General features: G+C 37.6%; 1 protein-coding gene across 1 annotated transcript in view; it reads left to right on the top strand.

Moving 5' to 3' along the window:
- The first annotated feature begins 492 nt into the window (after nt 1-492).
- The window catches only part of GPCPD1 (glycerophosphocholine phosphodiesterase GDE1 homolog (S. cerevisiae)), a 37,314-nt gene continuing 23,692 nt past the window's right edge, over nt 493-14,114 (top strand). Inside the window, exons 1-4 of the mRNA XM_009892474.1 lie at nt 493-541; nt 4,827-4,911; nt 5,778-5,862; nt 12,233-12,308. Coding sequence (XP_009890776.1) covers nt 493-541; nt 4,827-4,911; nt 5,778-5,862; nt 12,233-12,308 — 295 coding nt within the window. The remainder of the gene's footprint in view (nt 542-4,826; nt 4,912-5,777; nt 5,863-12,232; nt 12,309-14,114) is intronic.

The raw sequence follows: 14,114 nt of genomic DNA on the forward strand, positions 1-14,114 counted from the left end.
CAGTGCTGATCTATGAAACCTTTCTTGTGTTTTGAAGAGGGTGCTGGCAAATAGCATGGCGAGGCAGTCAGAAGTTACTGCTTGCCAAAGGTCATAATCTTAAATGTCTCATTAAAACTTCCAGTGGTCTCTGCGGGAGCAAAACTAGTCAAAACAGGGGTTTCTGAAAAAATCTCGGCTTAAGACTGAGTGTTGCATGATATTGATACTTGCATATGGTATTTGATTTAGCAGTCTGTTTTTTTTCTTGTGCCAGTGTTGCAACAGTGTCTTCTGCAGCTGGATGCTATTTTCTGGAGCTGATGCTGGTTTTCTGTTTTTACTGCTCGCTCAAACAGTAATGTCACTAGTGGTTTGCTTCCCTAAAAGATGTGTGGGATTCGTGTTTCCTCTTAGGACAGCAACAGAGGTAGTGTACTGTTCCTGAAATGTATTATCTTTTCCTCCCGCTACAGGAGATTTCAGCTATCCTAAGACAAAAGTTCTGCAAGTATGACCTCTTCTCAAGTCACTTTTGAAGTCAGAGGACCATCAGTACCAGGTACCCAAATCATGCTTTCTCCTTTTTGTATGGTTTAACTAGAAGAAAACTGAATAGAAGAATGTTCAAAGGCTGTCTTGTTTTCTTCAGAGGTAAAACAACATGTCAGTTCAAATATCAAAATGGTAAGTCATTGTAAAATACATTAATTAAGAAATTTCATATAGTAATTTGAAAATGAGCTTTGGGAATTAATTTTTACCTTTTCTTCAAACAAAAATTTCATACTGTGCTAGAGATTTTGATGCTGACTGAAAGGGTTATGATTGTTTTAAAACCCGTATTCTGTCTCTAGTAACTTTTTATTCCATGGGAATGAGTGTTTACATTCTGGGCCATGATAGTCACGCATGCATTGGCGTGTTTGTTCTGTTTTTTTGCTCTCTCTGCATCCCTGTTGAAAGTTCTCCATACCAACATGTGACCTCTACTAGCAGTTACAGACAGAAAGAATCTGCAGCTTAATTCAATATTCTGTCTGCCAAAAATGTGTAAAATAACTTCTGTAATCTAAATGAGGAACACAAGGTGTCAAATCATGTAGAAGACCAAGATTTAGTGTTGATTAATTGTGCTTATTACTTTTACCTTCATCTTTAGGAACTTTGAAGGAAGGTCACTGAAAAAATAATTGGTGGTGGCCTAACAGAAGCAGATGAATGTGGGAGCATGTACAGATTGGCGAAATTCCTGTTACAGACAAATATCAGATGGTGTAATACTCTGTTGTAGGTGGGGGGTGGGGGAGAAATGATAGAAACATTTTAAAAGCTTTGACATCTGCCCCATGTTAGATCTCTCCTGTGTGTCTCCCATTTGATTGGGAGTTTGGGAACTGAACATTGACACACAATGTGGACGTGAAGCCTTTAGTATACTAGGAGTAGTGTTTTTATAGCATTCTGGAGAAAACTTAAATTAATGAATAAATTGACCTTTGATCAAATGAGGCTATAGGGCACTGGTGTAGCTATACAATGGAGCTGTGCTCTTGTTGCCCTGTTTACGGTGTTGGTTCCACTGTTGTGCTGGCACTGTCACTAGCAAAGTTGAATTTGCACATGTACCTTTTACTGATGGTATCTGCAGCAAAAATGAGGATTAGGGAGGACTAGGTTCTGCCTTAGTGGCTGGTTACAAAGAATTACCTGGAAATGCTGATTTGTGTAGCATAAAGAGGTGACACAGAAGGTTGCTTCTGCTTATGACAATATTGATGCTGTTGGTTTTGAAGGGGGAGTAGAGCTTTGAGATGCAGCAGTGGTGAGATGCAGTCTTGTGAAAGAAGGGAGGTGGGTTTTCAGAACCTTAGGCAGTTCTACAAACACCAAAAGGTCCAGTTTATTTAGAAACATCATGTACTGATTTTGTCAGATGACCATGGTGAGTAGTTAGTGAGACACGAATCCTCACTTTAAGTGCTAACGTGCTCCCTGTGTCCTTGTCACTCTCCCTTCCTGTTGATGTCAAAGCCAGTGGTTCCAGGCTAACTGGCAGGATAAGAGGGCATCACCAGCACGGGAACCGTGCTTTGACTCACTCCCTCTAGCCAAACCACTTCTGGAATGAACACTGGTGATGAAGCCCGACACACTGATGTAGGCTTTTACACATTTGTGACATGGAGTGGTTCATTTTGGCTTCATCCTAGCGGAAGGAAGGGGGTCGCTGGTTACTGGTTGTGACTCCTTTAGGTGTTCATCAGGACACAGTCCCATACCAAGAGACTGCTAGGTGGCCAAAGAGTAGCTATTGTGAAATTAAAAAAAAAAAATGGAGCTTCTGGTTCGCAACTGTACACAAAGATTCTGCTGGCCCAAGCAGAGAGCTTGCAATGTCGGTGAGGCTGGTGGAAGCTTTGAGGCTCGGCAGAAGGCTTGGGATAGCTTCCTCGCTGCTGCCGCTGGAGCAGCTCTGCCTGTGGCCACATCGGATTCCCTGGCATGGGATGGGGGAGAAGTTGAAGACCCCCAGGCTTAAAATGCAAAACCAAAGCAAACCCTGCCGCGCTTAGAATTGCCTTTGAAAAAGGCAGTTCCAGTTTATCACAGGCTTCACTCCTACCTTTCCTGGGATAATTTCAGTAGCATTTTACAAATCCTGATTCAGCCTTGCAATGTAATTGTTAAAGTGAGTTTAAGGGTGACTGAATGTCTTGTTCAAGTGTTGTCTTGTGTGTTGTACCTTGGTGAGTTACAAGGATTCACTGCATGTTCACGCTTGTTTAAAAAACCAAAAGGCCAGAAAACTATTCTAGCATGCTGCTACAAAGAGGAATATAATTTAGATGGCACTTCAGAGATTGGCTGGTGTGTACACTAAGATGTACTAAATGCTGCTATTTTTAAGGGATATTAAAAGAATTTTAGCTTCTCTTTAATATTGCCAGTCAGAAATTCTGTGTGGTATTCGGGTGGTCTTCCCTCCCCACCTTTATCTCCTCCCTGGAAAACCATAATCTGCCCCAGTACGGAGTGGAACAGGTAAAGCACCTGACCCAGGCAATTGTGTGCAGTGAATTCCATAATAAGTATACTCGTAGACCTGATTTTTGTCTGCATTTGTATGCTTACAGTGAGCATCCAAAAAGCTTGGTTTAAAAAAAAAATGCATTGGAACAAAAGATTTTATTAAAAGAAGGGATCGTAGTTCAAGGTGTTCTCTAAAATTATTCCACTGAGCTGTTTTTAGGAACAAATTGTCTTATTTAATTCTTGGCTTTTGTAGATTTTTTTGCAACCCCTGGGTCTGCAGGGGTTTCTTTCATAAACAGTCCTGGTGGTGGTATCTCTTACTAGATTAACCTGTGTAACTAGAAAAAATGGATGCAGTTTTAGAGGCATAAGGACTTCCTCAAAACTGTTTTTCAGACTTTGAAGTTCCGCCTGTGATATTTAGCTTAGTAAAAGGTGGAGTAGCTTTGTTGTCTATAGCTTGCCTACTTTGTATCTTCAGATTAGTGTGGCTCCAACAGTATTGCTACATCTTTCTCTGTTTAAGAGCAGGAAATTCCCATCGTCGATGCTTGTATCTTGCTTTTGTTAAGGCTGATACTTTTCCTCCCAAACTTTGCAGCTATCGATTTGATCCTCTTTTTCTCAAACACTTCCCCCCGCCCCTCTCCAATTAAGGGACTAATTTAACTTTAGCTGAACTTTCTTATATCTGCTTCACATTTAGGCATTTCATGTTAGAGGCTGAGGTAAATTTCAGTATTTTTTTATTACACTTTTAAAAATTGCTCAAGTGCTGTGCTAGTTCTTAAATTTTGCTATGCAAAATTAAAAGGTTAAGTGGATGGTGCCTAAATATACTTAAAACTTCGTATTTTCTCCTTCTGCAACAGATTTTGTTCTTGTGTCCAAAAATATTGTTGAAACCCTGTAAAAGCAAAATAGTAATTTGCCCTTTCCATTTGTATTTATCGTTGTTGTTGTTTGTATCCATATACATATGGGACATGATTTAGTGGTAACTTGGCAGTGTTGGGTTAATGGTTGGACTTGATGATCTTAAAGGTCTTTTCCAGTGGAAACAATTCTATGATTCTGTATAGATTTTATATTAAAAACAAGGGTAAGTTGCAATGTTAATTTTAACTCCCCGATATCCCAGAATCAAGCATTCTTATACTATTGTAATCCTTTGGATGCTTTCTTTCTGTATGTATATATTAGGGTAGACAGCGGGTGACAATTTGATGGGGTTTTTTTGTGTAACAGTGTTATGTTTTTATACCCAATAAAGAACTGAAAGCATAGCAGCAAAAATCACTTTATTTCTCAGGAATAAAACTAAATGGATGTGTTGTCTTGGGAGTAATGCTACAACCTCCTATTTGTCTGTGCTTTCTAGACTGTTGGTGTGCATTTTGGAGACTTGCATTTTTAGTACCTATGTTAAAAATATACAGTATAAGGAAAAAAATGTTGTTCAACTTGACAGAAAACATTTTTACAGTGAAAATTTGCCTGGTGCTTTTCCAGAGATTTTTGAACAGTATTACTGCAGGACAATTTGGAAGCCAACCCTTTTAAGGGCTGGGGTTGTCAGTAGCCCCAGTCTCAGCAAGATCCTTACGACGGCAAAGAAAACGCTGCTGTAGTTCCCCTGGGTGGGGGAAAAATTCCTTTCTGAACCAAAAAGAGGGAGTTTAGATGGGCGATTCTGGTTGTATATGTTTAAGATATTTGAAGGTTTTACAGTGTAGGCTGTACTTATTTATTCCATATAGTCTTGACTAATGATGATTGTGGGGTTTTTCTGTTTGGGGTTTCTTTTTTAGGAGAGGTTTTTGCAATATGTGGGAGCTGCAGCGCTTTGGGAAATTGGAATCCACAAGTTGCAGTGGTCCTCCAAACTGAGGATCGGTAAGTTGGGGGCTTTTTTGTTTTGTTTTGGGTTTTTTTGTTTGTGTTTTTTTAAAGAAAACCACCCTACAAAGTAGGCAGAGTTCTGGAGCAACAAATTTATTCTGGCTCTGAGTTTGTAAACTGTTGAGCTACACATACTGTTCATACAACTCTTCAGAATTTCCTGTGTTGCCCTTGAAGGTTTTGAATGCTTACGAATGTGTCTATGAAAGTGTTTAACTTGGGGTATGGTTTTCTAGTTACAGATAATGCTTCTGCCATTGTAGTTGGCATATTTCAGTAATGTAGTTGTAGACATTTTGAATAAGAAACTGCAATGGATAATTCTCAGTCCCATAACTATACAGCAAGTTATAGATGTTTGTTGTGTACTTTATAGCCAAAATAATAATTCATATAGGTTAAAAAGAGATGGGGAGAAGATTATTTAATGAGAGTTGCATTAAAACTCTTTAAGTGGTTTGTGTGTTTATAAACATGTGGTTTACATGTGTACATGGAAGAAAGCTTAAATGCAGCGGAGAAATTGCATGTTTTCTTAAAATGGTGTCCTGCCTATCGCTGTTTGTGTGATGCAGGAAAATAGGGCTCGCAGGATGTATTTCTAATTCTGTCAGTGATCTTGGATGAGTCCCTAAATTATTTCATCATGTTTTTCCCCATCTATTAAATGAGGATGAGAATTCTTGCTGCATGAGAGCACTTCAGATCTATAGATTAGAAAGTGTAATTTCAATTTTAAGTATTTATTGTGCTTTCTGCATGTTTGGGTAAGTTACCTTGGAAAAACCTTTCTTGCAGCAATACATTGGAGGTGGCTGTTAGGCTGTATTTTGAAACTGTTTTGTTTTTCTTTTCCACAGTCAATTATGGAAAGCTACTGTAGAGCTTCCTAGAGGAGTTCCTGTTCGGTATCGGTATTTTAAAGGATACTTCCTAGAACCTAAGGTATGTACAACTTTTTCTATTTTAAGTTGGCTCATCCTTAGTAAAAAAATCCCTTATTTGAAGTAAAAAGGGTTTTCTGAGTTAAACTTGAGTTTCTAGAAATAAATCTTAAATTGCAACATCCAAAACATTAAAACACTTGCAGAAATACAAGCAGTCGACTTCTGGAAATACATGACCATATGCTGTTAACTTTAATTATTTTTGTTAAATTATCTTCACTCTTTTACCAGTGTTAGTGTTTTAAAAGTTCCAGTGATAGTGAAATGCCTGACACTACTACAAAGCTTAAATGATTTGGTGAAGTTCTTATTAGTTATAGTGGAGCTGTAACAACATCTACACTTATAATTGCATATGGACTTCAGCAGGGCAAGAATCTCTAGCGTGGAAGCAAGCAATAGCAGGAGAAAAATGGTTAGTGTGAGCAGGTGTGTTTAATTTTGCCTAATCTACTACAGTTTTTAAAATGACTGCAGATTTTTTTGGTGAAGCATAAGAAGTATTAACTAGCTTTTGTGCTGCATACTTAACACATGTTGATATCTTGGAGTCAAAAAGTAAAACCAGGTATGGGGCATCCCAGTGTTTTCTTTAGATTTGTATATAGGTATTTGCATGACTTGGGGTGGGGGAGAAAACCCAAGAGACACACAGGTGTTTTTTCACAGGCATTGATGGCAAAATTGCATGCGAGTTGGATGTATGTGGCAGCATACTGGTCAGTAGACATTGTACAAGGGTAAACGGAAAGTTCTTCAGACTAGGGATGAGACTGCATCCAGAAAAAAATTGGACTACTTTGGGAAAATAAGCAGCTACTCTTTAACTGTTTATCTTAATAACAAGTAATAGCTTTAAATAGGTTATTTCTTACAGTTATCTTTGCTGTCTTTCTTACTCTATTCATATAGTGTGGCTCTTCACCCTGGGCTTTAGTTCTTCATTGAAATTGGGATTAAGAAGGCTGTGGCTAAACGTGCAAAGGACTTGGAGAATCATCTGGTCTATGTCTCTTAAATATTGTAAATTGCTGTCAAGGGCGTGTAAGGTTTTTTGTCAGCTGGACTAGCCTTTCACTGAGAAAATATTTCAGAGGTATCATCTCAGTGAAGGATGCTAATTTTAAATGAAACACAAGAGACTACATTCTGGTTTTCATTACAGCATGTGAAATAGTCTAATCTGAAACTGATGTTTAAATCATTATTCTGAGGCAAAAGAAGGGAAGGCAATAATAGATCTCTTCTTCTGAGCTCAGACTACAAAAAGTAGATCTGAGAGCCTAGCAGCTCTGATGGGACTCTTATGTTTTTCACAAACACCCATAAGTTTAAAATGTAAGCAACAGCACGCTAGAAAAAGCACACTTGGTGAGAAGAGACTGGCAGAAAATGTGCTCGTAGACCACACAATTTCTGTTTTAACATTTGAAAAAGTTTACGATGTGTATTGGTGAGTGTGTTTCTTTAAGTAGGTGCTCTGTATCGTGCACGCTTTATGTACCGTGTGATGCAGAGTCTGCCAAGGTAAGTATAAATTTTATGCAATACCAGCATAAAGAGCTACTGTATTTAAAAAGGAGGAAAAAAAGAAAACCACCCTACAAAACAAAGTATGTGAATTGCCAGGGTACGTGGTTATCCACTTAGTGGTCTCTAACCTGTACCTGTTAAGTGCATGGGACTTTATTTCCAAGTCTTTTGAAGAAAAGAATTCCAGCTACAATGTTTTCTTCCTCTTCATGTAAATTTTATGAAAACCCATATAGAAGCAGGATCCCCTCATTATGACAGGATTATAATGCACAGCATAGCGCGATGAGACAGTGTATGGAGGACTTTAGCATTAACAACTTTGATAAGGAAATTATCCTGAATATTTATATTTCAGTAATTTTTTATTATGCATCGCATGTGATTAATCTCCTCGATTTGATAGGACTGTGATATATGATCCATCAGACATTGTTAATTTTTTATATCAGTGCAATTTTGCATGTCATGGTCTGTAGTAGGATAACTTAAATACATGTGTAGTGTTAAATATATGTTGAAGTCTGCACATACAAATCTGACACCGTGTAACTGAGTAAATCATGCTGAAGACAGATCCAGCTGAAGTTACTGTTCCCTTCCTTTATATCAACTGCATCTTTGAAGATACTTGAGTTGGACATGGTGGCAAAGCTGGGGGTGACAAATGTTTACACAGAGAAATGCTAGTTCTTAGATTACATAAAATATTGCTACAGACTAGATGTGAAAATAGATATAATAATTCACATTTTGGAATAAAACAAATAGGGAAGTATTTTTCTCACCTCCCTTTAAAAAAAAAGTCATAATTTGATCTCTTAAATTATTTTGCTTGAAGGTGTAGTACAATGTCATGGGAAGTTTAGTTTCTTTGCACTGAAGCATTTTGGTGTTAGCATGATTGTGGTTGCATAGAGCGTTGGGTTTTTTGTACTTAATAGTCTATAATTTTCAATATATTTGTAAGAATACAAATTAATGTATACACAACATTTTACTATAAAATTGGTGCAAGGAGCATTAATATGCTCCTGCATATCAAGCGCTTCGACTGCGTTGTAAAAATTTTATGATCATACGAGTCATCTTAAGCATTTTAAAAGAAAAGTAAATACATACATTTGGTGAAATAGGACAGGAATTTAAACTAGTTTGTTCTTGTCTTAAACGTAACCCAGTACCAGTTACCTTTCTGGTCTGTAAGGTACCTTCCTTGCTTTATTCTACACTTACCTGATGTTTGGGGGATGACAACTCACCAAAACCCCCTTGTCTGTAATTTAAGTCTTGTGCATATCATATGTTTTAGGAGAATGCTTTGATATGTATTGTTTGCATGATGCATATTTGAACACCTTAGTAAGTTAAATGCACACCTTATTCTGTTAAGCTCTGCTCCATATTTGTTTTTCCAACAGTAAATGAGCATGCAAGGTTAGGGTTATTACTTCCAAGGAAATTGTGAAATAACTAAGCTATCTGTGCATGTAGCAGGACTTCTAAGACAGGATTTGTGAACATTTTTCACACTTCTGAGAATATTGCTTAATTATAGAGGTTTCAAATGAGGCTCAAAGCTTATTTTTCTAAACCATAAATAAATCAAATCCATTTAGTGCCTGGAATATAATAATAAATGTGAAACTTAAGTCTAGGCTCAGTAATTTCTTGAATATCAGAGTGCCTTGGAAAAGCTTTCACGAGACTAATAACCCATGGTTAACCTGATCATGACAAAGGAACACCTCTGCTCAGACTGAGATAGCGTGTTAAACTCTTACTGGAAATAACTAGGGCTGTAAAATCTCTATTTAGCTCAGGATGTCCTGGCAGGTGACTTACATGGGCTGTTGCCTTGAGAAGTTAGTTACGATGGCTTGACTGGCTTTGGGTGATTGTTTGGTTTTGTACTTAATTACTGTCTTTTTCGTGGTACAGAGATCCAGAGAGATTTTGGTCAGAAACCCAGCATCAGTAGTTAAGTCTAATTCATTTAGCTGTGTCATGAAGTAGATTAATATCCTTGAAACATAGTTTTAAAAAGTCCACTCAGATAAATATGTAGTGTTTTTAAGATCATATTTTTTTTTTTTCCTAATGCCCGCTCTGTTGTGTTGCCTTGGATCAGGAATTTTGGAACTGGCCTCCTAAATAATCATTTGAACATCCACAGAGGTGGTTTCATTTGTTAATTGTGCTCAGCCCCCAAGCACTTCACACAGAGTGTGCATCAGACTGCTTTGAACCTCTGGAGCATTGTGCTACAGAGGCATTTTACCCTTCATTTCAAAAGTGTCTAATAACTACTGGGGGACCCTTCAGCTTCTGAGAATGTAAGAGGACTTGAACTTTTTTTTTTTTTTTAGAAAATTCTTGAATGTCATTTAAGAGCTTTAAAATTGCATCAAATGTTCAACTAAATATAAAACAAGCAACATAAAAATTATGTATTTTCTTTCTTTTTTTTTTTAAAAAAATACATTATTATTTATGTTAGTAGAGAGGGATCCATGCCATACAGTACTGCTTATTCTTGGTGTACTGCCCACTGGGCTGCTTGATGTGACCTTTGGGTAGGTGCCCTTCTGAGACTGTCCTGGCAGAGACTGACTTCTTAAATAACGTTACCATACCATGAGTATTAATAACACATCATTAATGTCTGCTCCAGGCCATTCTGAACTGGGCTGTTGTTCAAATGTGGTCAGTCTATGCCACTGAAATCACATCAGTATTTTAACGTCACTGTAGGAATAACTTCCGTTAGCTGTAATTAAAACATCTTGGCTGCAGATTATTTAAATGCCTGTAAACACAAAGACGGTCTGAGCAGGGATGGTGAGAAGGCTCTCCATCATATCTGTGCCTGTTCTTTAATCTGTTGCCCTTCTTTTCCAGGTAGCTTTGCTTGGCTCTTCTTAGTATGGAAAGTGTTGAGGGTTCCTGGGATTAAGTGCATAATCAGCTCACTGTATTCCTTCCAGGCGCTGAAATTTTGCTGAATGTAGCCAGCATGTTGTGCTTATTGTTGGGTTAACGTTCCTCAAATTCTCATTCCTCATTTTAGAACCTAAAATTAAAATGTACAATTACAGTAGTGTAAGAAATAAGGTGGTATTTTAATACAATACGTTGGGGAGTTTCTCCAGGAAAAAACCTTTTGAAGGGAACAGTTTAATCCGTGTTAGAACAGGCTTGGGTTCCCCAGGATTGTGAGCTATGAGTTGCGTATGAGGTTGTGGGAGTCGCTGGTGGAAAGCTTGGGGGTCTGCGTGGCATTAGGAAATGGTAGCCTCCCTGCTGGCGAACACGGTTCAGAAATGCATTGTGACATGCAGGTGTGGATCTGCTGTGAAAGAAGGGGGAAGAAACTTCTCATTATTTGCTTTTCTAGAAGCCCATAAGAGTGATTATTGTGGCAGTGGTGAGAAAATGGGAATTAAAACTGCCCTGGAACAGGAATAAACTGAAAACAATAGGATCACCTTATTTTATTTATATTTACACCTTTAAAGCATAACTTGAAGCATATGTATTTTATTCTGACATGACCCTTAAGTATAGACGCCTCAGAATTCCTTAGAAAAACGTAATGGCTTTCAGCTGACTCACAGAGCAAACCTGTCTTATTGAGCGCTTTTTAAATATTTGGTGTTTGCTGTTAAGTCATCCAAAGCATAGTAGATTAAATGTGTTTGAGAAAGGTCAAGAAATCCCATCTGCTGCTAAAGAATTTATTCAGTGAGTTGTAAGATAACAAAGCAAATCGTGTAACTATACCGCTGAGTTTGAAGCTTGTCCGGATGTCCCTGTTGAGCTGAAATCTATTAAAACAAGAACCTGAAGTACTGGGACAAGTTGGTGTTGAAGCTTATATGACTGGCAATAGTAGCAAGTCTTTTTGGAAATAAGAATTACTTATGCCCAAAACACCAAAACACTCTGCAGCTATCTGGGAACTGGGCATGTTCCAGTGGTTACCTAAAAGCTGTAACCTAGAAAGCAATTTCCAAATTACACTGTTATGAATGAAAAGATTGAGTTACTGTTCTGAGTATCTGAGTCTTGGCTGTATCTGTCAACAAACGTAGGCTTTGGTTTTCTGGCGTAATCCAATTTAGCCTGCCCCAAATGGAATGGACTGGAGGGGGCTTCACTGCTGGCCGGTTGCATTGTATGACTGTATTGTTCCTTCTGAGGCAGCAAAATCCTGACTATTGATGTTTTAATTAGTAGATAATTGTCGCTTCTGCACCACAACTAAAATAACTGTGTTTTTATAGACTTTGAATCAGTCAAGCATATTCTGGGGGAGAACCCGCCCCTGCAACTGTTAACTTTGCGAGTAGCTGCCGAGTCCTGTTTGGGATCGGAGAGATGTGGGATATGGGAATTCTTTTTGTAAATTGTTGCTGTGCTACCTTAAGAAAAAAAAGAAAGCCCACTTAATGAATTCTGGGCCGCTTTGTTTTTTGTATTGGAAGGAGAATAAATCAGTAGTCCAGCAGAGTAGCTATAAGCAGTAAAGGTTTAATAATTCCATGTAACTTCTCCATCCTGTCAGACTTTGTCATGAGTTTTGTCATATGTAGCATGACCTGACGCATCAGATAGCGTCAGCAGCAGTTGCAGGGGTAAGAAATGAGCCTGACCTGTTTTCTTTCATTCTCTTTCATATTCTCTCTCTTCTCTCCCTCCCCCCTTTCTCCTTCACCTTCTTTTTCTTTCTTAAATCCGTAAGTTTAATTCACCACCATCCCAAACAGCTTCATGGGTAGAAAATCAGATATAACAAAAGAAATTATTGCAGACATTTAACTTTTAAATTACAGACTATCGATGGTCCCTGCGAAGTCATAGTTCACACGTGGGAGACTCATCTACAACCACGATCAATTACCCCTTTAGGTATGGGCATCAACTGCATCTGTTTGAGGCATATGCATAAGATTGCTAATATGCTGCACATTGGTTTAGAGGGATTGATAACTATAGTTTTAAAATACTTAAATTTATTAATGTCTTGGAGGTATAAACTTTTTTCTTTGCACAACATGGGCCTTACTCTCAAAATACTTATTTATATAAGTGGCTTAAAAACGGAGTGGATGTGAAATTCTTTGCTGCCATCCTTAAGATGATGTGGGTTGAGTTTTTTTATTAATTTGGCACTGTAATAATTTTCTGTAAGTTTAATTCTTTGAGACTAAGGATCCATATTATTTCTCCAGAGAAAATGTGGGGAGGGGGAGGGTGGGAAGTCACTGCTGTTTTTTATTTAGCTACTGTTTCATTAGTAAAATTTTAAAGCAAAAATTCTTAATTGGGCTTCTTTAAGTAAATGGATTAATGTAAATAGAAACACGAATGGGCTTATATACCCGGCAGTTTAGCAGCAAGTAATTTTGCTGGAGGAAAGGTGGCATGCAGACTTGCATATGAGTTCCTAATGCTTTTTTGAACAGGGGAAAAGTTTGGGTTTCTTTTAAGAGTGACTAAAATAACCTTGGAATGTAGCTTGTAATTTAGATCTCTTACGCTGCTATGGGATGGCATGTTTTATGCCCTCTTTCCTATGATATAAGAAATGTTATTTGCTCCATACTTAAGAGTTTATATCTATTAAATACCTTCTGATGCACTGAAAGAATGTCTTTTAGAAAGAAGCTGGTATTAAAGAAATTGTTAATCATGAATAGTACCATGATCACATTTCTCCCGCCCCTCCTTTTTTTTGTTTGAATTTCAATTGAATTAGTGAAGTGTTTCTGTTCCTGTAACAAAATTAAGTTTCTGTATTTGTCAGTAACTGATTAGGGAAGCAGCCTACTCTCTGTTAGGGTCTAGACTTTATCTCTAAATTTGGATAACTTCATTCCAAACAGTTAGGATTATTTTTTCTTTTTTCTCCCAAGTAGTACTTGATGCTTCATAACCAGTGTTTAAGAAAATGCAGCAAACCCAGAATGTTAGCACTTGGTCATTATGATCCTAAATTGTTGCCTGTGGTTATTAAAAATTGAGGGCAGGCCCATGATACTTCTTAGGAAAAAAAAAGGGGAGGGGGATATTAATGGCTCTAGAGACAAAATTTTGTTAAGATTTGTGTTTTGAGAAATGTATAGACTACTGCAGTTCCGTTACTGCTGGGGAATTTACTTAGCGCCTTAGGGTTTCAGTTACGAAAACTTCAGAGAGTGTAAGGATAAAAGCAAGTGTGAAATGAGTGGTTTGAACATTTAATCCTAGGTGGGTTTCTGTCACATGGGCAGAATAAGCACTTTAATTATGACTAACTTGATTTAGAAGGTTTAACTGTAAATGCACAGGAGGACAGCTTTCTTATATGTTTGCAAGAAACTTTAATGTCTTTGACCCTAACAAGAAAAGCATCCTAGATCCTAGTAGGATGTAGATATTATCAGCAAAGTTCTGCAGCAAACTAGGGAATTAGGCAACCTTCTTGCTTTTCTCAGTTCAGATTGCTTCAGGTAAAACATAGCATTTTGTGTGTTGATTCAGTTTTTCTTGCAGAAACTGGGAAAAAGCTTTATAGAAGGTTGCAATAAACATGCTTATTCTTTGTCTGTTTCAGTTTTGCTACTTTTTTTTATTAGATATACTTTTTAGAAGTGAAGTGGAAAAGTAGAATTAACTTGGCGATGTTTCTTTATAATGTGAATACTAATTAGTTTCTCTCATTCTTTTCCCCTC

Source organism: Charadrius vociferus, unplaced genomic scaffold (assembly GCF_000708025.1).
Source record: "Charadrius vociferus isolate BGI_N301 unplaced genomic scaffold, ASM70802v2 scaffold139, whole genome shotgun sequence".
NCBI classification, from domain to species: domain Eukaryota; kingdom Metazoa; phylum Chordata; class Aves; order Charadriiformes; family Charadriidae; genus Charadrius; species Charadrius vociferus.